At 40.2% G+C, this 24,093-nt stretch overlaps 1 protein-coding gene across 2 annotated transcripts in view; it reads right to left on the bottom strand.

Annotated features, from left to right (window-relative positions):
* Nucleotides 1-230: 230 nt before the first annotated feature.
* gpc6a (glypican 6a) overlaps nt 231-24,093 on the bottom strand; it is a 168,105-nt gene continuing 144,242 nt past the window's right edge. For both annotated transcript variants that reach the window (XM_056737570.1, XM_056737571.1), the window contains 3 exons: nt 8,307-8,437; nt 4,611-4,786; nt 231-3,573 (listed from right to left, as the gene is read on the bottom strand). In XM_056737570.1, the coding sequence (XP_056593548.1) occupies nt 3,377-3,573; nt 4,611-4,786; nt 8,307-8,437 (504 nt within the window). In that variant the 3' untranslated portion in view covers nt 231-3,376. The remainder of the gene's footprint in view (nt 3,574-4,610; nt 4,787-8,306; nt 8,438-24,093) is intronic.

Below are 24,093 nucleotides of genomic sequence, written 5' to 3'. Positions count from 1 at the left end.
CGTCCATCAAACATTCACCACCAGATATAACAGCATCAGCGTTCTAATAATAATAAAGAAATCAGCTATGATTCACGCAATAATGAATCATGCGCTGGGAATAATCCTTGTTCATCATTGACTGTGTGTGCATTCAAACATTTTGTATTGAATATTTGCAGGTATTTTGCAAGAAAAATGACACAGAGCAGTACAGGTTTCATATAAAATGTTTATTTGCACCCCTTCATTACTTTTCTGTATATAAGAGAGAGTAACAAAATCCAAATATGCAATCCATTTAATTCTTTTTTTGTTCTTCTTAAAAAACAAAGGAAAAACAGTAAGGCATGTCTACTCGCACGACACCTACATGTCGCATTGAAGCCTCACCTACAGTAGCTCAAAGCAGCGTGCTTCAGTAGGAACCATCACTTTCCAACCACACAAACAATCATCTCCAAACGTGTTTTTGACATGGCTCGTACTTGTTCGCATGTAAACTTTAATCCTCACTCAGAAGAATCAAAGAATCTAGACTGCGGAACTCAATGGCAAAGTGCAATGTGGAAAGAAAAACGAGAGGATTCACTTCATAGTGATGGACATACCGCAGTCGTTTTATCCTCAAGACCGATAAAACAAGCAATGGCATTTGAAATGAGATTATTCCTGCACACAAGTGAAAGCTGCACGTTCAGACCGCAACTAGAAACACGCAGGCTATAGGCAAAACCAGACACAAGACACATGCTCTTAAAAAACACCTGACCCAAAGAAGTCAATAAAACAAACGTGGCCCTTTTGCACGGAACAATTCTTCAGTCGTGTCTTTACGTTTCTGGCTTGAAATCAAGTAAACGTGTTGTTGCATTTCTTTTCCATTGTCTGCTTGTGTTTCATGTCAACTCCCATTTCTTTGGACCGACATCAACTGGTGAGGTTTGGAACATCACACACTCTTAAGAAAAGGTGCTTCAAAAGGTTCTCCCATAGTAGAAGGTTTTGGTTCTACGAAGAACATCGCAAGAGTCTTTACAAAAGTACACTCTTGAAAATGAAGTTGCATCAAAGGATCTTCAGACCGAAGACATAGAAGAACCATTTTGGTTCCACAAAGAACCGTTCAGTCAAAGTTTCTTTAAAGAACCATCTCGTTCTTACCTTTTTATCATCTGAAGTAGCTTCTTTCGTGTGAAACAGAAAGGTTCTTTGGATGTTAAAGGTTCTATATGGAACCAAAAGGTTCTTCTATGGCATCATGAAGCATTTGTCTAAATAGTTCTTAGTGGAACCATGGTCTCAGATTTGTCTCGTCTGCAATCAAAAGTCAACATTATTGAAGTTCTCCATATGAACATTTCTCAACATATTGACTCAAATATTTGACGTTGACAAGCCACATTCATTTACAACTCCAGACTCTTCATTTGTTTCAACAATTCCCCTCACATTTGTTGACTCTCTTTCGATTTCTCCAGAGTAATTTTAGTTCAAATTTGACCTAAATGAGAACAGTTTAACGAAAGTAAATAATAAACGCAACCGCTCTCGGCTCACTGACTTCCTCAATGACCCCTGTGATAGTCTTTCAGAACAGATGAAGGTACTTGGGTACGAAACAGGAAGCACCTCCAGAACCTTTCAGAAACCAAATCGCTTCTGTTCTACTTCCCAAACGCTCTTTGCATTCAACCTTCACCATGAGAAGAGAAGAGAACGTGATCTTTGCATTTCAACGATGAAAAGACTGAAACAGTCAGGTCCCAATAATGGACGTGTTTGTCATAAAACCAAATGTTAAACATGCCAGCGTTCATAACGGGAGATGTGAGTGATATCGTCATCTGTACAAATGTCATCTGAACTCTTGGGAACATTCATAACTTCAGACAGAACAGAAGAAAGTGCCATTGGAACATTCATATAGTAACTCCCTGACTCGCTGGACCTCACGACCACCTGCAGAACTCTACTGCACTGCCAAACCATCCGAAAGAAAACACCACAACATTTTTTACTAAGGGATCTACGATTATGAAGAGTTTTCGCAAACGTTTGTTCTGAATGTTCCATGTGGTCCATTGATTCGTAATAAAGTATATTTGTATATGTGAAGGTCTACATATCAACACGTACAGACTGAAAAACAAATTGTGTCATAAATGAGGGCTTTGATTACAAAATGGATTATAATGAAGACTATAAATGTGCATGAAAACATAAGGGTCTGTTAGATTTGAAGACTTTATATGATGCATTCAGATGCAAGCGGATTCAATACTGATCCAGCCGAATTTACATTCATGATCCCAGAATTCCAGGATTTCCCAAACTTCCCTTCAAAAGACGGACTTGCACCTTTGAAACCAGCGTTTGAATCGATTCAGAAAAAAACATCATGCTTGCATCGAAAAGGGGAAAAAATATCCTTAAGCAAGAGCAGTTTGTTAGAATAAAAGTCGCTAAAGCCAAAATATATAATTATATTAGAAATATAAATAAATCTTTCTCTGTAAGAAAATGCTAAACTAAAATCTCATATATTAAGATATGGATCATTTGATTTGAATGACGCAGGCGCAGCCCTGGGGGAAACTCTACCAGACTCCTTAAACCTAAAATATGAAGCTCATTAAACGACTTCGAATCGACAAACAAAAAGCGCCAGAATTGTGTGAAAATCACAGTTAAAAACACTCAAGACCTCCTCGTGCATTCTCACAGTGGTACATAAACGAGTTTCATTTTTTTTTTTTTTTTTTTACTTTGCATTTATTGTACGAGTTCAATGGGGGAGAACCTAAAAAACACCAGAGCGCATGTCGTTCGTCTCTCATTTTACGCGGTAGAAAAGGAAAGCAAAAATATATTCTCGTCACTCCCATTCGTTTCCTACACAAACGTGGACGCATTTCTGCGGCAAACCACTTATCGTCCGAAAAGTTTGTTTCTCTTTTAAAGGTGAAGCGTGTAATTTTTACGCCAAAATATCGAGCTCTATCGTGACATCCGTCGGGCTGGTGGGCTGCTCAAACAAACAGAGCAAAGTTTGAAAATCGCAGAGTGTTTACACTTTGAGAAGGGAAGTTGACTTACGAATGGCTTTCTTTCGTCGTCGTCACTGCCGGGGGAACAAATTACACACTTCACCTTTAAGAAGTTCAAATGAGAGGCAAAAAAGAAGCTGATCTGTGATTGCACCGAGCATTCTTTGGAACAAGCAGGATGCAAATGTTTACTCTCCTTCTCTCCGCACGTCTAGCCAGCGAGCTTGTTCTCCGTCTCGTGGGCTTTTGTGGAAAACGTCCAGTCTGGTGAGGCAAAAGCTAACAGCGTGCCGAGAGCGCCGCTGCGTCTGTCTTAAAGTCCATGTGGCTGTTGCCTCCTCCTGCCATTATCTCCATTGCAGTACGAGTGAGACGAATGCAGTTACGGCGATTACTATCTGCACCTGCGGGGTCTGTCTGCGGGCCGCGTCCGCCGCCGGCTGAGGTTCGCTGATGTCGGCTTCCACCATCGGAGGCTCCGTGTGCACCACCTCGGGTTCTGTTGTGAAGCCACTCCCACTGCCCGAACCGCTCTCCTCATCACCTGACGTTCACAAACAAACACATAATACAATATAACAATCAACGTCTCACGTCTCTAATATCATAATGTTGATGTGAGCCCCGGTGAAGGGTCCTCCGGAGGGTCTGGACAGCGCAGGAAGGTTTTTTGTATGATAAAGGAAATCCCCAGTTAATGATAAACGGAGACGACGGCACGTGCCGGCCTCTTTCGAGGGAATAACAAACGCTTGGAGAGTTTCAGGTAAAGAATATAAACATGGACGTGACTTGGCTTATTTTAAACTGTGCAGTTTTCTTCTACGTGTTGTAAGAAAGAAAGATGCGGCAGAAGTAGGTCAACGTTGAGATACAGTAAATGTCAATAACAGAATGTATTTTCGTCTTAAATATGAATGTGTCTTCCTGACTTTTTAACCTGCCAACTACTTTATAACACAGAACGCGTTTTCTCCACAAAGAGAATCACACATCAAATCTAAACTAAATAACTATTTTTTTAAAATAAATTAAGATTTACACACATTTCAATGTCATTTTGACTATGTGATGTTTACGGGGACAATAATTTTTGACATGCCAATTTTAAAATACAAAGAAATAATAATATCCATTGCACTTATTCAGACATTAGGAATCTGGTGTACACATAAATGCACATTAAAAAATAAACTTAAGTGATTTTAATGTTTTCGCGAAACAAAAATGTGATACGACCGTGATTTATCTTAAAAACATTTCATACAATTATTAAATTTCAGTTATTAACATTATTTTTTACAAATCTTTTTATAATTTAAATGTTTGAAAGTATTTGCATTTCTTTGAGTTTTGGTAAATTATCATATCACCTATTTTTGTTCTGCAGTCTTGTCTTAAATAAACGAAATGAACCTGAAAATCGCACAGAAAATACCATTCCATTTAAAATACCATTCACTTAAGCATTCTGTATCAGCGATTGATATTTTATTTTTAATTGAATGCAATTGTTGAAATTATTGGCGCACATGATAAGTGGTGGTTATATGTTATTGAGTTTTGATGGCAGTGACTCACTTGAATCTTGAAAGTAGACGTCTTTGCCGTTGTAAGCGTTCCGTAACTTGTTGGTCATCACTCTGAGGGTCATGATCTGCTGTCGGACGAAGGTGTCTGGTCTAGTGATGTCCACCTCCACCTCTGGGTTATTCAGTTGATTCGTAAGACCATCTTTCACAACTTCAGGAAAATATCTGAAAAGCAGAGAAGCAGGTTTGTTTCGAATAGATCCAAATGGGACAAACACACAAGCGTATTTTTACAAATATTTGATACGTTCAACGTATATTGATCATAACATACAACATATTCCCAATTTATTTGCACAGCTTTACATTAAACATGAATGCTTTTTTTGCTGTTCGGTCGGCGCAGACAAGATGTCCTTCGTCTGATAACAGTATAATAAAATCAGACAGGCTTATCAAACTCAGACCGTTTCTGCTGGAAGCGAGAGAGAGATGTCTGCTTCTAACTCTTTTATGTGCTTTCTAGGTCATTCCTGACATCCTAGTCCCCATTACAACCGACTTAAAAAACGAATCAAATACTAAAATGGCATTTTTTAACCAAATCTTAAGAGCTTTTTAATCACAACTAATCATTTTAAATATCATCAATTTGGTTTGAGCAGATGTGACATATTTCGCAGCGTCCAAATTCTGTAATGAAACACTGAAAAACTATAAACATACCTCTTCTGACAAACTATTATAAAAAATAATGCTAACACTTTACTTAAAACATTTTTGTATAACGCATTATAAAAATAGTTTAAATGTATTAATTATGGCTTGCAATAAACCTTAAAATGTCTTGTGAATAATTGGAACAACATTTTATATATATAACAACACTTATCAATTCATTGTTATACTATTATCTATGGTTATAATTCTTTACAATGATATTTAGTGTATTACGACACATATTATGAACAATTATAATGCATCATACCATTTAATACACCTTAATAATGCATTAAACCTAAAGGCTTTAAGTAAAGTCTTACCAAAATAAATGATGAAACCATTAATAATAAAAAAATAAGATTAAGCTAAACTGGTCAGAGCATATTCATAATAATTTATTTTATTTATTTACAGCAAATAAATAATTAATATATGAATACAGTATATGACCCGATCTACTGTAGAGTAACTCCAGCAACACCAGCTCATCACACATTCACATGCCCAGTAAACTCTGCAGAATCTGTTCATTTGCAATATTTAATTAATAGATATATTTTAGGATACAGAATGCTGTAGCGCACACCGCCACTTTGTTCTCGCACCTACAGTGTGAAAATCCTCAGATGGTAAAGATGTCAAATACTGCGACGACATTTCCTGAAGAAAATGATAAAACTCGCACGACAGAATCTGTGTTAATATGCATTCTGTACGATCACAGCTAAAATTCGCTAAGAAGATCAATTCTGGATGTAAATGTGAGATATTTAAAGGTGTCTAAATTATGCGACTTTGTGCTCCCAGAGGATTGAACCCATAACTTCTCATCCCAAAAATGAAAATTCTGTACTCACTCTCTTTTCTTCTGCAGAACACAAAAGAAGATATTTTGAAGAATGTTGATAACCCAACAGCGGTGGCAGCCACTGACTTCTATTGTGTGAGACAAAACCAATGCAAGTGAATGGATGCCATCGCTGTTCGGTCAGCAACATTTTTTTAAATATCTTCTTTTGTGTTCTGCAAAAACAAATAGTCATAGTGAGTAAATGATGACAGTATTTTGGACGAACTTTCACTTTAATACATGTTTAATACATAAAATTCCCAAAAAAGCCCAAAGCACCGGCTAATTTTTTTCCCTCATCACAATGCATGTCAGGAGTGTATAAACACATGTTGCCTACACTCGCCTCCACTGAGATCTAATCTCATAATAAACACTTCAGCGTGAGGTAATCGTTTGTGTCTAATTCATATTTCAGGTGTTGCTTTGTGGAGGAATAAATGAAACTTGTTGAACACTCCCGGGGTTGCGCTATCACAAACCCGTTCCCATTCAAATGCAAAGCGAGCGCTTTTGAAGCCGTAATTAGCCAATAATGAGATTGTTGTTCTCTATGGAGACCAGATCTCACCAAAACGAAAAACATCACGTGAATTTCTGCTTCGGCAAGTCATTTGTGTTCATCTGTCAGTTAGGTGCTCTGAAAAAGCCCCTATTTACACACACACACACACACACACACACAGCACGGCAAATGTACACAGAGAGAAAATGAAACACATCTTATATTGCACCATCTGCTGATATTATCACTTGTGGAGGCCCAGAAAGCTGACGGGCTTTTTTGCCAAACTGTCTGGCTCCATGTCAATGGAGGACAGACGGAGTGACAGACATCATGCCGTGTGCCATTAGACGGTCATGAACTGAGATGATGAGACATGAATTATGTGGCAGGACCAAAAAAACCTTTTCCCGCGTTTGCGACACTGAAAAAATCAACCTGTTTATTTCTGGTAGTGTTTCATTCACATCCTCTTAAAAATAAAGGTTCTTCTATGGCCCTTAGGGGGGCGCCAGAGTTCACATGAGGGGCGCGGGAGCTGACGTACATCGAGGTTGAATAATGCTGGATAAAATGTTACACTAATCATATTATATAAAAACAAGTTTATATGTTTAAAAAAATAATGTGCTCACAATGCCAAGATAATGCAGTCAAATATACTTATATCTTAAATATAATAAGTATTTCAATTTTTCCGGCTCCATCGTCAGACATGCTCACAGGGCTGTTGGCTGTTCTCGCTATGAGACTGACGTGAGAAACGTCCTCTGTCAGGCGTCAACGTCCATGTCAACATAAACATCAAAAGGAGAAATAGCAGAGAAACGTAAATGCGGTGATTCTTCTCCGGAAATGAAGAAAAGGTTTAGACGCTCTGACAAAACCTACTTAAAAGGAGGTTTTATTGGACACACCAGAATGACGAATTGGTAAACGACAGCATGAAATCAAGCAAAATGAAGAGACACCTCGTAAAAATAAACAGTAATTGACAGTAGCCTGAAAAAAAATCCTGAAAATTTGTTTTGAGTAAAAATGTCATTAAAATCGTTCAAATTAATAACTTTTAACCATTTAATTTATTATTCAATTATTTTATTTCATTTATTAATATTAACTATATATATACAGTGTGTGTGAGTAGCAATTATGTGTTTATACACACACACACACACACACACTTATGAGTGTAGTTATGCATCTCATGGCGAGTCAGAATCATTTTTCAGTACATAGCAACTCATTCATGCGTTTTCGTACAGTGAGAATTCATTATCGTTTTTCTCATAACCGTATTTTTGCATTTTGCTGTAGGATTCGATTGACATCACACAAATGTATACGAATAAACCACCTCAGGAAATAGTTCAGATTTCCCATGAGATCATGCTAAACATCGTCATTCAAATTCGTGTTTTGTTTCATTTCTCATTTTTATAACTGCAGTTTCTAACACAGATTTATGATATCAATGTATAACAACAGTCATCACGGTCGATCTCTGTAAAGGTCAAAACAACCTCTGAGTATTCTTTTCGGGAGTTTTGCCTACAGCGTGCCTGTTTTCTATTCGCCTGTGACCTAATAAAACTAAAACAATTAGCATCTGATGTGTCATCTGCAAAACTCAAGGGACGTGATGCTGAAGGTGACCCGCATCTTACCTTCCTTTAGTGTGACTGTTCCAGCACTGCTCCTCATCCGGGTCGGTCACTTTATCCTCCTCACAGATGACGTCTGGAAGAGACGACCAGAACTTCTTCGACTGCTTCAGCTTCTCTTTTATGTCCATCACCTGGAATACAACAGTGAACATCAGTTCATCACATCCAGAGAATGAAGATTGAAGAAAAACTCAACCGTCATAACCACCGGTTTCCAGAAATACAATACAAGAAATACAATACAATAAAAAGAATAATAAAAAAACAAAGTAAGTAAATAAAATAATATGTAGGTAAGTATGTAAACAAATAAAAAATATATAAAAAATATATAAAAAAATAGTAAGTAAGTGAGTGGGTAAATAAAATAGATTAAAATAATAAAGTAAGTATGTAAGTAAGAAAATAAAATAGAATAACAAGTAAGTCAAAAATAATAAAATTTAATGAAAAATAATAAAAGAAAATAATAAAAGAAAATAAAGAATAAATAATAAAATAAGGAATCAAATAAGGAAGTAAGTTATGTAAGTAAGTAAGTAAGTGAGTGAGTAAATAAAATAAAATGAAATAAAATACAAAAAAAATATATAATAATATAAAAATTATAAGTAAGTAAAAAATAATCAAATTAAATAAAATTATTTTTTATATTATAAAATTGAATAAAATTATAAAATACAATATAAAATACAATACAATACAATACAATACGATAATAAAATGAATATAAAATAATGAAATAAAAATAAAAATGTCTCCTAAAACCCATCCACATCGCTAACTCCTGAATGAAAATCATCAGCGTTCTGTTATAAACAGATATGTGATGATTCATTGGGACAGGTGCACATCTAATCCTCCGCTAAGCTTTGCTGGTATTTTCTGTACTATCCAGATTGCTGGCTGTTCAAACTGGATGAATAAGAACTCAGAAATCATTTTTCATCCTATCGTGGTGCATATGAGGTACATAAATCAGACTTATATGGAGACTGTGTGCCAAGATTTATCCACATCTACCTCATTGTTGCCGAGTGGTTTTCGGTTTCCCTAATGTGCATCTGCTCAGACAAATCTCGAGAAATGCATAACAGACTATTTATTAAACACTAACATTTCTTAAAGGACTTGTTCAAACAATCGAATCAAATTGCTGTCTGTATGTCACTCTTTCTTCAGTGGAACACAAAAGAAGATATTTTGAGAAATGTGTCAGTCTCAGAAATGTTTCCCTTGCACTGAAGAAGGGACTCTTATCCATAGACCGGAATATCATGAAACGTAAGTGTCGGTCTTTTATCCTTAGCCAAAGTTGTAAGTAGAATAGTGTTAAGGATGAACAGGAATGTCTATATCATTGTTACTGCAGGAATCTTTTGTAGTCGTGCATTATACTTGTACAGTAAAGTGTACAGTGTGATGAACAGTAAAAGTCACTTGTGCAAAGGTCTATTTTTTTCCTCCTACCGCCTTTATTACATGAGAAAATTAGACATTACAGAAACATCGATAAAATCTTGCCTTCTCATACATCAGCGGTGTTCTGCCAAGAGCTTCATATGTGCACAAATTGATTTTATTAATGAAGTTCACCGCACTCCAGAAAGCAAACAGACTGATGTTTATCAATGACTGTTTCAGCAATAAAACCCATCTATCATTGAGGAGATCAGATGAGTGACTGACAGCACTACGTGTCAATCATAATCCTGTTTAAACTCTTTCACAGAACAATGTCTTTTCTACTCATAATTGAATATTGAATATATAATCTGTACATCTGTATGCCTCATGACAAATTACTGGACACCAAAAACTGAGTCTGGCGAATCATGTGAAGTCATATTTTTATGGGAAAATTCTGTCATCATTTACTCGCCTTTGAGTTGTTCCAAGTCTATATAAATGTCTTTGTTCTGATGAACACAGAAAGATATTTGGAAGAATGCTTATAACAGATTTTGACCCTCATTGACTCTCATAATAGGAAAAAATACAACGGTCACCAAAAGTGCCCCAAAACTGTTTGCTGTCCTACATTCTTCAAAATATCTTCTATTTTGTTCAAAAAAATAATATGGGAGTCAACGGGGGGCAAAATCCGTCTATAATCATTATTCCAAATATCTGTAGATTTATACAGATTTAGAACAACTCGAAGGTGAGTAAACGATGACAGGATTTTCATTTTTGGGTGAAGTATCTCTTTAACACCAAAACCCTTGAAGCATCATTATAAAATCACTCATAAACATCTCATTCTAACTGACATCAAATGGATCTGCGTGTCTTCAGCATGTGTCACTCTGTGTGTTTCCCACAGATAATAATGACATAATGGGATTAAATGTGCCGGATGTGGGGTTTTGTGGAAACAGCGTGGAGGTTATCTGTGGAGCGGAGACCGACAGCCAGAGGCTGGATGGTAAAGAATCTGTATTGATGGCGTGTCAGAGTTGGAGAGCACTTTAGCCTTTTTGAAGTGCTAATCCGTGAACATGGGCTGCAGAGATCTGGAGTGCTTTTGCTTTGCATTCATAAGCCGTCAGGCTGGATGTTGATACGAGCGCGTCAGGAGAGATACTGTAGGGCTTCTCCAGATAAACACACAACAGCGAGACCTGCAGCGACGCTGCTTAAGACCGACACACACATATTTGAATTAGTTTACCTACACGTGGGAGCTGCCAGTCTTATAAAAACTGAAAATGGTAACCTGGAAAATACCACAGCTGCTACTTATTTCACCCGTACATACATTTGACCTTTTTAAAGTAACATACTTTTGTGCATTTGGTAGACGCTTTATCCAAAGCGACTTACATTGCATGATACTATACATTTGAGTCTGTGCAATCCCTGGGATCCATCCCATGACCTCAATAAAGTCAATAAACCGTAAGACTTGTACCATAGTAAAAGCATAGTGTTGGGAGGACTTACTACAACACAACTCCAGCAAATATGGTCATTTGGTGTGGTTACTGTGGTAACACAAAAATGTTTGTAAGGTCTCCAAACTCCAAAAGAAAATCTGCAGGATTGGTTTTCATGCCGAACTTGTGAACAATTTTGAAAACAATTCATGTTTCACACTGAGTTACATTTAAATAATTCATAAAACCGCGGTGATATAAATGACAGCATTCTGCGTGAATTGTTACTTTGTGTGTTTTCTCATGCATATATCAAGTTATTTGAGTAATTTTCGATGGCAAATGGTTTTTCTTGCATAAACGGAACCACGATTTTGGCAATCGGAAGAAAAGCAAGGAAGAAATGTTTCAAATGTGTTTCTCTAAACAAACCTTTCTTTCGCCAAGACCACTAGATGCTGCTACACCTCTTATACAGAGAGAGAGAGAGAGAGAGAGAGAGAGAGAGAGTGAGAAAGAGAGAGAGATAGAGAAAGAGAGAGTGAAATTAGAAGAGAGAGAGAGAGACACAGAGAGAGAGAAATATAATTTTAACATGACTTATATTACATAACAATTTCCTATGGAGAGAGAGAGAGACTCCAGACGGTTGTGAGCGAGCCAAGTGTATATATAAATAAATAAAGCGCTTCATGTTTCATAGTTGTATTAAAATACATTTGAGTGTATTAAGTGAAGGCTGATGTTAGTGGTAAGTGAGTGCTTGTATATTGGGTGAGCGGTGGGACGGTTGGACTGTAGATCGTCTAACACTTGGGCCACACAGATCATTAGAGGAGAGATGCCAGGAGGGATGAGTTAAGAGGAAGAACTGGTATTCACTCGGGTCTCGTTGCTCAACAGCACAGTCCAGACTCGACATCACCCAGACTGAAAGGTCTAATGACCCCAATATTCTCTACATGTGCTGCCATTTAACACGTGGCTTACAAACACCTCAAACACGGGTTTAACTATTAGAGGCTTAAAGAGGTAAGCCATACTACAGCATTGTGAAAGGATATGAGGGCTTACTACACGTTGTGAATGTATACTATTGTATAACTGTAACGATAATACATAAAGAATGTATGGCACATTTATATTTCCTATAGTAATGTTTAGAAAAATGATACTGTAGCATTTGTCATCGTGTGAAGAAGGATAAAGGTTTCTTATTTATGTCTCGCTCTCATCTACAAGGCCCAGAGCTCAAAGTCTAGACAGCAACAGTTCAGATGTCCAGGAATCAGACTTATTTTCTAATCTCCCATTTCAGCAACCCTGTCAAGAATTTCAGTATCCGAGTAAAGAGGATAAAGTCAGAATGTGTTTTCTTCATTAAGATATTCTCTTCTTAACAAAGCCAAACATCACTTCTGCTTACTCATTTGTGACGATTGTGAGAAAACTGAGCAAGAACACGTTTTCAAACCAAGCCAACAACATTCAACTTGAATTTACTGTAAACGTAACGATTGGAGGCGGTTACATATGAACTTATATGATTGGAATGATGCACCGATGTGTTAATTTTGGCCGATAATGATAACTGGTCATTCTTGAACACTGGAAGCTGATAACCGATATATTGGCCGATATGCAGAACCTAAATATTAATATAAAATTTCCTGAGAATGAATATTCCTTTTCCCCTGAAAATCATGTAACAAGACTACTTTACACTCATTCAAGGTTCTTTAACTATTAAACTTTTCTGGTATAATGTTTATTTAATAAACTAATTATAGAGTATAGATTTGTGTAGAACCCAGTCTCAAGGCAGGGGCGGAAATTATAATCTATTGATTCATTTTCATGGAGACAAATTTCCCCCTTTTTTCTTGTCAACAGCATGACTTTCAAAACACAGACTGCATATGTATGTGCATTAATAACCTGATATCAAAATAAGTCGTACATATTTAGGTGGCTAACCAACGCCTCACCTCTCCCCAAACCTAAAATAACAGCCGCAAATTTCACGAGGTAGTAGTGCATCAATAAAGGCCTCGCCCTAATCCCGCCCCCAAATCTAACGTCACAGGGGAAAAGTCAAATCATGACAAAGCATACAAATGAGATCATAGGAAATAGGAATTCACACGAATGAGGCATCTTGTAAAATAGGTATGAATTCCCATCAGATTGCGTTGATTTATACATATGAAAGATATCACGTGTTTAAATACATTAGATTGCTGACTGAGATGAAAAAGGGGGACATTTGTGTCCATGAACAAGAATTAATAGTTACAATATGTGACAATGTCACGAATTCCGTTGAGATTGTGTTTTTGTGTTACGTTAGTGGCGATTCACATTTCGCGTCTAAAACCTCGTGGAAAGTCCAAGCCGTGCATGTATGAGGCATTCTGAAAAGTTGAAATATTTTCATCTCAATGCAGCACAGACGTGTCACTTCCTATTTGTACGCCTGTCGCGTGTCTACATTTAAAATAACAAACTTGCGCGTGCAAAATGTGAATCACCCCTAAAGCTGTAATATAGTTACAAACTGCCACAAATTGCATCATAATATTGACGATTCATTTCAATAAATTACTACTTCCAATCTGAAAACAACTTAGATAAATGTGTGGTGTCAATGAGTGTTAAGTGTAGTCACTGGACTTCTTCTCGCTTAAATTGGGAGTAAAGTTCAGGCGGGTGCAATCCATCACTGTGCTACTAAGGGTTCTCAGCACATTTGTGTTTGATGGTTCATACGGTCGCTGGAGAATTCAGACCGGTCCATCATCACACAACCTTCACTATCGCCCGTCACTGCCCTCCATTACAATGTTTAGTAGGTAACACCATGTCCCAATTTATAATGATTTTATTCCCCGTTGAGATGTTTTTTTCTGTGCTATGAGGTCATTGCGCGTGTAATAATGAGTTAGAGAATGTAAGACTAGAAAAGCGACAAACCCCTTATTTAGAAGATTGCAAAGGGCAAGAGCCCCTCCTTGAACTGCCACCTTACCGTGGTGGAGGGGTTTGAGTACCCGAAAGACCCTAGGAGCTATGTTGTCCGGGGCTATATGCCCCTGGTAGGGTCTCCCAAGGCAAACAGGTCCTAGGCGACGGGTCAGACCAAGAGCGGTTCAAAAACCCATATGATGACTATAACTTCGAGGACCGTGACGTCGCCCGGTATGGCGCAGCCGGGGCCCCACCCTGGAGCCAGGCCCGGGGTTGGGGCTCGTATGCGAGCGCCTGGTGGTCGGACCTTCCCCCATGGGGTCCGGCCGGGCTCAGCCCGAAGGAGCGACGTGGGACCACCCTCCCGTGGATTCACCACCTACAGGAGGGACCGTAAGGGGCCGGTGCAAAGTGGAACGGGTGGTAGTCGAAGGCGGGGGCCTCGACAACCCGATCCCTGGACGCGGAATCTAGCTCTAGGGACATGGAACGTCACCTCTCTGACGGGGAAGGAGTCGGAGCTTGTGCGTGAGGTTCAGAGATTCCGACTAGAGATAGTCGGGATCACCTCTACGCACAGCTTGGGCTCTGGAACCACACTCCTCGAGGGAGGATGGACTCTTTACCACTCTGGAGTTGCCAAGGGTGAGAGGCGGCGGGCTGGTGTGGGTTTGCTTATAGCCCCCCAGCTCAGCCGCCATGTGTTGGAGTTTACCCCGGTGAACGAGAGGGTCGCGTCCCTGCGCCTCCGGGTCGGGGATAGGTCTCTCACTGTCGTTTGCGCCTATGGGCCAAATGGCAGTGTAGAGTACCCGGCCTTCTTGGAGTCTCTGGGAGGGGTGCTGGAAAGCGCCCCGACTGGGGACTCCGTCGTTCTGCTGGGTGACTTCAACGCCCACGTGGGCAGCGACAGTGACACCTGGAGGGGCGTGATTGGGAGGAACGGCCCCCCTGATCTGAACCCGAGCGGTGTTCTGTTATTGGACTTCTGTGCTAGTAACAGTTTGGCCATAACGAACACCATGTTCAAGCATAAGGGTGTCCATCAGTGCACATGGCACCAGGACACCCTTGGCCGGAGGTCAATGATCGACTTTGTTGTTGTTTCATCTGACCTACGGCCGTATGTCTTGGACACTCGGGTGAAGAGAGGGGCGGAGCTGTCAACCGATCACCACCTGGTGGTGAGTTGGATCCGATGGCGGGGGAGGAAGCTGGACAGACTCGGCAGACCCAAACGTACTGTGAGGGTCTGTTGGGAACGTTTGGCCGAATCGCCTGTCAGAGAGATCTTCAACTTCCACCTCCGGCAGAGCTTCGACCAGATCCCGAGGGAGTCTGGAGATATTGAGTCCGAGTGGACCATGTTCTCCACCTCCATTGTCAACGCAGCCACTCGGAGCTGTGGCCGTAAGGTCTCCGGTGCCTGTCGAGGCGGCAATCCCCGAACCCGGTGGTGGACACCGGAAGTAAGGGATGCCGTCAAGCTGAAGAAGGAGTCCTATCGGGCCTGGCTGGCTTGTGGGACTCCCGAGGCAGCTGACAGGTACCGACAGGCCAAGCGGACTGCAGCCCGGGTGGTTGGGGAGGCAAAAACTCGGGCCTGGGAGGAGTTCGGCGAGGCCATGGAGAAGGACTATCGGTCGGCCTCGAAGAGATTCTGGCAAACCGTCCGACGCCTCAGGAGGGGGAAGCAATGCCCCACCAACGCTGTTTACAGTGGAGGGGGGCAGCTGTTGACCTCGACCGGGGATATCATCGGGCGGTGGAAGGAATACTTCGAGGATCTCCTCAATCCCGCCGTCACGTCTTCCATTGAGGAAGTAGAGGCCGAGGGCTCAGAGGCGGACTCGCCCATCACCCGGGATGAAGTCACCGAGGTAGTCAAGAAACTCCTCGGTGGCAGGGCACCGGGGGTGGATGAGATCCGTCCTGAGTACCTCAAGTCTCTGGATGTTGTGGGGCTGTCTTGGCTGACACGCCTCTGCAGCATCGCGTGGCGGTCGGGGACAGTGCCCTTGGACTGGCAGACCGGGGTGGTGGTCCCTCTTTTTAAGAAGGGGGACCGGAGGGTGTGCTCCAACTACCGGGGGATCACACTTCTCAGCCTCCCCGGGAAAGTCTATGCCAGGGTACTGGAGAGGAGAATCCGGCCGATAGTAGAACCTCGGATTCAGGAGGAACAGTGTGGTTTCCGTCCCGGTCGTGGAACACTGGACCAGCTCTATACCCTCTTCAGGGTGCTGGAGGGTTCATGGGAGTTTGCCCAACCAATCCACATGTGTTTTGTGGATCTGGAGAAGGCATTCGACTGTGTCCCGCGCAGCATCTTGTGGAGGGTGCTCCGGGAGTATGGGATTCGGGACCCTTTGCTAAGGGCCATCCAGTCCCTCTACGACCGGAGCAGGAGCTTGGTTCGCATTGCCGGCAGTAAGTCAGACTTGTTTCCGGTGCATGTTGGACTCCGGCAAGGCTGCCCTTTGTCGCCGGTTCTGTTCATAATTTTTATGGACAGAATTTCTAGGCGCAGCCAGGGGCCGGAGGGCGTCGGGTTTGGTGACCACACGATCACATCTCTGCTCTTTGCGGATGATGTCATCGTGCTGGCCCCATCAGACCAGGACCTTCAGCATGCACTGGGACGGTTTGCAGCCGAGTGTGAAGCGGCGGGGATGAGAATCAGCACCTCCAAATCTGAGGCCATGGTCCTCAGCCGGAAAAGGGTGGCTTGCTCACTTCAGGTAGGTGGAGAGTTCCTGTCTCAAGTGGAGGAGTTCAAGTATCTGGGGGTCTTGTTCACGAGTGAGGGAAGGATGGAGCGGGAGATTGACAGACGGATCGGTGCAGCTTCTGCAGTAATGCAGTTGCTGTACCGGTCTGTCGTGGTGAAGAAGGAGCTGAGCTGCAAAGCGAAGCTCTCGATTTACCGGTCAATCTACGTTCCTACTCTCACCTATGGTCATGAGCTGTGGGTCATGACCGAAAGAACAAGATCCCGGATACAGGCGGCCGAAATGAGCTTTCTCCGCAGGGTGGCCGGGCGATCCCTTAGAGATAGGGTGAGAAGCTCGGTCACTCGGGAGGAGCTCAGAGTAGATCCGCTACTCCTCCACATCGAGAGGGGCCAGCTGAGGTGGCTCGGGCATCTTTTCCGGATGCCCCCTGGACGCCTTCCCGGTAAGGTGTTCCGGGCATGTCCCACCGGGAGAAGACCCCGGGGAAGACCTAGGACACGCTGGAGGGACTATGTCTCCCGGCTGGCCTGGGAACGCCTCGGTGTCCCCCCGGAAGAGCTGGAGGAAGTGGCTAGGGAGAGGGAAGTCTGGGCATCCCTGCTTAGACTGCTGCCCCCGCGACCCGGCCCCGGATAAGCGGTAGAAAATGGATGGATGGATGGAAAGGGCAAGAGATAATCACAGCAAACAATAAATCCCTTTGAAATGATTCATGGTTCCTTCAGTCCAAACACACACACACAACAGCTCTTTTCTGACGTTACTGCGAACGAGAGACACGTGTTTTAAACTTTCTCTATTGCAACACATATTTCGTCATCATATATTCACTCTCAACTGAGCGCTGTTATTGTTTTCTTATGAAGAATTGTTTTCTTCTTCTTTTTAATAAACAGCGTTGAATGACCATGTACATTATAATCAAAACAAGGCAAGTCTTATGAACTTAGTTTGTAAGAAACTAAAACTTTTAAGTGAATATTTCTGAAGTCAATAACTAGATACTTTTGTGAATAATTCCTCATAGATCTAATCACGGATGTGGTTACCATGGTAACTGTCAGTGTATGGAAATAAAGATTCTTCAAAATCTCTCTTTGCTTTTCGAGGTCTCAAATGTCCTATGATAACTAAATGTTAAAGGGCAGCTGTTCTTTTAAAAGCATTCTGCACATTTTACACAGACTTGAATATTTAACGAACAACTTTGAAAGCATCGCTGACTTATGTAACAGTGAGGACACGGTTTCCAGCCTTCAGCTCATTCACGCTTGAAGGCCGAGATGTTGGAAGTGAAGTCAAATGTCAGTTTGACTCGTCAAGCAGGCCGTATGTCCCTCGGGTCTGCATATCAAACGCGCCCTCGCCGCTTCCTGCGGGGCCGTGCGTTGGCGAGCCCTCTGCGAGTCACATTCTCTTTAGTGCTGCATGTGAGGTTTGGAGAGCCGTCATGACCCCTCAGAACAGAGACTCAATGAAGATGTGAGACTGCTATAGGTCAGAGTACCTCATTAAGACTATTTGTTCTCACTTTCCCGCCTCCCGATGGAGAGAAGAGAAGCTGTGTTAATACGCTCCTCTCACGCTGCTATAGATTAGAAGTGAGGAGTGGATTTGTCTAATTGGACGGGGGATTACCCGGCGTGATATCTCACTGGTAAGCATCGTGTCCCCTGGTATTCAGCACACATACAGCATGCCAGTAGCACTGAATCTGAGATGGTGTTTGACTAATAAAACCACACGTTACGACTGGTGCAAATCAATTCAAGCCCAACTGTGAATAATTGTGAGGTGAAATATATTTGAGAAGTGGACCGTGCCCTGAGCTTTGACAGGCTATACCCCACATAAAGCCATTGTGAAGTATTCATTATTTATATGTTATTAAACCATATTCATTGAGACTACATGGAGGTTTTTTTTGAGAAGTCACATAATTGTGGACAAAAATCAGGCTAAGTATCGTTTAACCAGTGGGAGAAATCAGGTATGAAGTGTATGAAAGCAAACGCACACCATATGAGGTGCCGGTCAACAAAGGTGAAAATATGAAGAAATTAAAAAGAACTCTTTCAGGTATAGAAATACAGCTATGAAATAATACGCAAACACATTAAAATAGAAATGTAGCTTGGTTAAAATATTATGCAGGCGAGTTAAAGGAATAATCAAATCAGTTATATCAATACAATGCTTAATAAGATTAAAGTGATAGAAATAATATGCAAATACAGTTACAGAAATAAGATTCAAATAGTTATAGAAATAATACACAAAAAAGCTATAAAAAATAATATGCAAACAAATGTATGGAGATAAGATTTAAAAAGTTATAAAAATTATATGCGTAATATGATGTTATAGAAATAATCTTCAAAAAATTATAGAAATCATATGCAAAAAGACATATAAAGCTATTGAAATTATATGCAAAAACGTTATAGAAATGCGAAGCTTTAAAAGAATATGCAAATAGTAATAGGAATAATATGCCAAATCAGTTATAGAAAAAAGATTCAAAAGGTTATAGAAATAATATGCTAAAAACTTACTGAAATGTAAAGTCAAAAAAATATATATATTTAAAAAGTTATAGAAATATGCAACAAAGTTATAGAAATGTGAAGCTCTAAAAATAATATGCAAGAAGTTATAGAAATGTGAAGCTATAGAAATAAGATTCTAAACGTAAATGTGTTGTTTAGGTTCTGCATTAACGGTGCATTTGCTAATATAAAAATAAATAATTTGTGGGATTTTCATGTGTTTACGTGTTCTTTTACTCGAGAAACACTTTCAACCGAATGCGTGTGATTTTTACCCATTAAACTGATTTCACACAGACGGTGGTACAACATGACCAGTGTTTACTGTACATGCACTTCATTCAATGTGTGTTTACTCTTTCTACCTGTCAGGAGAAAACCAAAACATCAAAACCTTACATAAACACATGAGACGTGGTCACATAACACACATTTTACATACAGTACGATTATTTAACATAGAAATACAGTTGAGAACTGTTGATAATGGTTTTGACTTTAGGAAGAATCCTTCATACTTTAACAGATTAACACAGCATCCCAGTTAAGGGCATGACTTAGCATGCTGGCGTGATGACAGTGAGCGTCTATATAAACACACATGTGTCTGTCCAGACGAGACGAGGCCGGTGTCTAGTCCCAGTGAACCGACTGACTCCTCAAGAGTCCTGCCCCCCCATTAGCTCAGTGGAAACCCGTGAGCTTTTCACAGCCGTTATACTGACAGACCTGCCAGCAGCTGAAAGTCAATCCCATCAGGATGAGCTGTGAATGACGCACTGCTGTCTGTTTACTGCCCGTCACCAACGACTCCTATATCAACACACATATATATCTGCTATAACATTTAACTAATCCTTTAAATAACGACCCCACACAAAGTACTGATACAACACAACACCTCACAACACCCTTCAAAGATGACAATGTTACTGACCAGTACTAAACGCACTCTTAAAAAAGGACGGACATTTTCAACCCAGCATTTGAGTTAAAGGAATGCTTATATTTGACAGAAAAATGAGTTCAAACAACCTACACTGTAAAAAACCTGTCATTTTAAATAATTGTTCTGCAATTTTTACACATTTTCAAAGTTAAAAAAATCCAAGAAAAACAGGCAATTTAACAGTGAAAAAACGTTCTTTTACAGTTTATTTCTGGCGCCCCAGCTGAATTTATTTTTAAAATACGGTCAAAAACTACAAAATTACAGATCAAGACAACAAATTTACAAGAAAAATGGTGGAAACAATTTAATCTATGTCCTTATATCGTATCATTTTACAGTGAAAACTATATTTACAGTATATTTCAGTTCTTTCAATTTATAGGAAATTTCTGTTTTTTACAAAAAAAAATTAAGTGTAGGTTCATCAATCGGTTTGTCACTTATTAACCCAATGCAAATTTTTGAAGCGTAAATATAACATAATAAATCACAGATATGAACTTTAAAACATACTGTGCATCCTTCAAATGAACTGAAAACACAACTTAAAATGTAAAAAACACAGACAGACGAAAATTTGTTGTGTAAACACTGCAACAGTGACTTGGACCAAGAGAAAATCTTTGATGTGGGGCGTGCCGGCTACTGTTTCGGTCAAGAGAGGAGAAGATGACAGTCATTATCATTTTAAATGCTGAAAACCTCTGACTTTTACATCACTTCAATGAAGCTCATTCATGAGACAATGCTGTCAACGTTTTGTATTAATCATTCTTGTGTAAATCTCATTTCATGTCACATTCAATTCAACAGCACAATTTACACAAGAATGATTTCAGAGGCTATTTACGCCGAAAATGAGCTCTGATTGCGTTTGACGTGAAGGGATTATTTCTGAATCCCTCTCATTCTCTCTACTTTTATCGGTTGCCTAAGAACTTTCACAGAAAATAAATGAAAAGAGAAATGTATTTCATTTATCGGACCCACTATGATTAAAAACATATTTTCGGCCTTTCATCTTTTAACAGCGTTCTCTTTATTCAATAGTTCATCTGTTTTGCTTTATTCTTTGTGTTTTATGTATCCCACACAGCCGGCAATTTGTAACAACAGTACTTCAAAAAGTTCTTCAAAACCTTTTGGTTCCATAAAGAACCTTTAACATCTGAAGGACCTTTCTGTCTCACAAAAGGTTCTTCAGATTGTATAAAGGTAAGAAAGAGATGATTCTTTAAAGAACCTTTGACTGAACAGTTCTTTATGGAACCAAAAATGGCTCTTCTATGGCATCGGTGTGAACAACCTTTGAAGCCCCTTTATTTTTAAGATGGTTCCTTCATATGATATATGATATTTGATATATAATATATATATGCGTGGGCTCAATTTGGAAAAAATCCTTTTTGTTGCCTTATTTGCACATAAAAGTGTTTCTGAATCCAGTCCTGGGTGAATATTTCTACATGAGAATAAAGGGTGAGCACGTAGATGGCTCATTGTCTGGTGAACTTTGAGCTGGATCGTTTGTGTCTGAAAAAGACGGCTTTGCGTAAGAAGCCGTCCCTCTGAAAGTTGCTCAGCTACGAATGCCGCAATAAGAATGCAAGAAACAAATCTCTCTGCCGTTTATCAGTTCAGAATTGAGCTCCATCACGTTTGCTGCTGCATAACAACACCCTAGCAACCATCAACAGCATCACAGGGGGAACGTCTTGCAGATATCTTCATGCAAAATAATGCGGGTTGATGTATAGAACCTGCTGTGAATCTGAGGTTGATGATAAATGAGGAACGGACTGCCGAGAGCAGCCGTTCATCAAACCTCATGTCAAACTCTAATGTATGTTAAAAGTGTTGAATTCTCTTCTGAATAGAGTCAATGACATAACAGGGCCGTCCGGCATCAGAGTGTCAGAATAAAGATGCTTTCAGGATCTTCCCATGGGTTCAGAGCGCACGCGAGAAGAGCGTGACGGCATCAGCAACCGTACGGCCTTGAGCTATTTATTATTCATGCGGAAGAGAATCTCGAGCGCTGACAACAGTGAAGTCAGAAGAAATAAGAAATAAAGAGGATACCCTAGAGAAACGCAACAATACTCGTCCCACGAGCGTCAGAGTCACCTGTCCTCTCGTTCCTATGTCCGTACAACAGCCCTGCATGGATTGAAGTTTTAGCCTCATCACAACATGGCTTGTGCTTCGAGGGCTAACCCGGAATATATTGCAACAAGATCTGTGAAACAAACTGCAGCGGAGGTGATGATGTGATATTTTTTGTGTGAAAACTTCTAAAGCAAGTGTCTTGTCGTTATATATAAACACAGATGTGAGGCCCTGCATCCAGCTGCTTGCTCTTTATCATCTGGATGAGATTCAATACTGTTCAGTACATCTCAAAAGCCGTGCTTATGGTTTGCAGAATCTTGAATTGCCGTAGCCCGCTAAATATTTAATGGCATCTCTGTATTTGTTTGCGTTTTGTCTTCTCTAGTGCCATAATGAGCGGTTTCTATTGCATCTCGAAATGCGATTTAGCATTTTAGAGAAAGAGCTACCGGTTATCAATAAAGACCCACGGGAGGCCGTGCACGCCCCGGCGATGTCATGACACAAGCACACATGATGATGGACGCTTCGGTCATCCACAAATTCATATTTTGATTCACATTTTCTAAATAATTCTTTACCCAAAGTAGTGCTTAGCTCTGGAACAATCTAGCTGTCAAAAAAAACTTTTACTAACCAAATGAGTGATTAACAAACATAAAACACGATACTCAAGTCTACTCAAGAAAGCTAAGCATACGAAATCACATAAATAATTATCTAAATGTGATAACTCGATAATTAAATATTATCATGGGCAAACCAAATTCAGTAAATTGCAGTGATGACACCAATATAAACACTGTACATGCTCCTAGTGAGGTTCGAAACATGTATATTAATGTGCGTCTACGTACTACGTACTTTTCAGACTATCAAACGTATATGTCAAACCAACTTTGTGCAAGTGGACAAATACTAATTTTGTGTAGTTGTATAATTTGGCAAAACTAAATGACAGTTTGAAAATAGTACAACACGTGCCTGCTTGTTCTTTTGCTTGGCGTTTTTCCTGCTATAGCTTCGTTTTATAGCCACGGTAAGTAATATGATAACATGCATCATCACACCACATGCATGTCATCGCCTGCCACACGCTACAAGATGTCCGAGGCCGAGTATGTCAAAGTAAATTAAATTAATTTATTATTAAAAATTTCAAAATGATTTAAAGTTAAATCCGCAAGTCATAAAAATAGCGTATCGTGTTTTGTATTCGGTACTCAAGGGGGCCCCCTGGTGGTGCAGAGGCCCTATGCCTACTGCGTGGTCTGCGTATAGGGAGGATCGGCTCTGTTTTTACAATCTAAAAGCATTGTTTGCAGTTTGAGTTTAACATTATTAATTCAGATTTATTACGTTACTTAAAGTGATCATCCTTTTCTACTTGGAAAGTGCTGGTCTAAAACGATTCAGTGCTTATTATTATTATTTGCTATTACTTTCATTCATTCTTGCATTTACACAATACAAACACACGTGCGCATTTCCAGGAGGTTTACTACAAAATTGCTGGAACACTTTAACCTGGTGTGGCTTCAGGTATATTAACCCTGCTTTCAGTTAAACATGAGACGCTTCAGAGAAATTGGT

Source organism: Triplophysa dalaica, chromosome 2 (assembly GCF_015846415.1).
Source record: "Triplophysa dalaica isolate WHDGS20190420 chromosome 2, ASM1584641v1, whole genome shotgun sequence".
Taxonomy (NCBI): domain Eukaryota; kingdom Metazoa; phylum Chordata; class Actinopteri; order Cypriniformes; family Nemacheilidae; genus Triplophysa; species Triplophysa dalaica.
The sequence above is the reverse complement of the archived record's forward strand: the minus strand, read 5'-3'. Positions and strand labels throughout refer to the sequence as shown.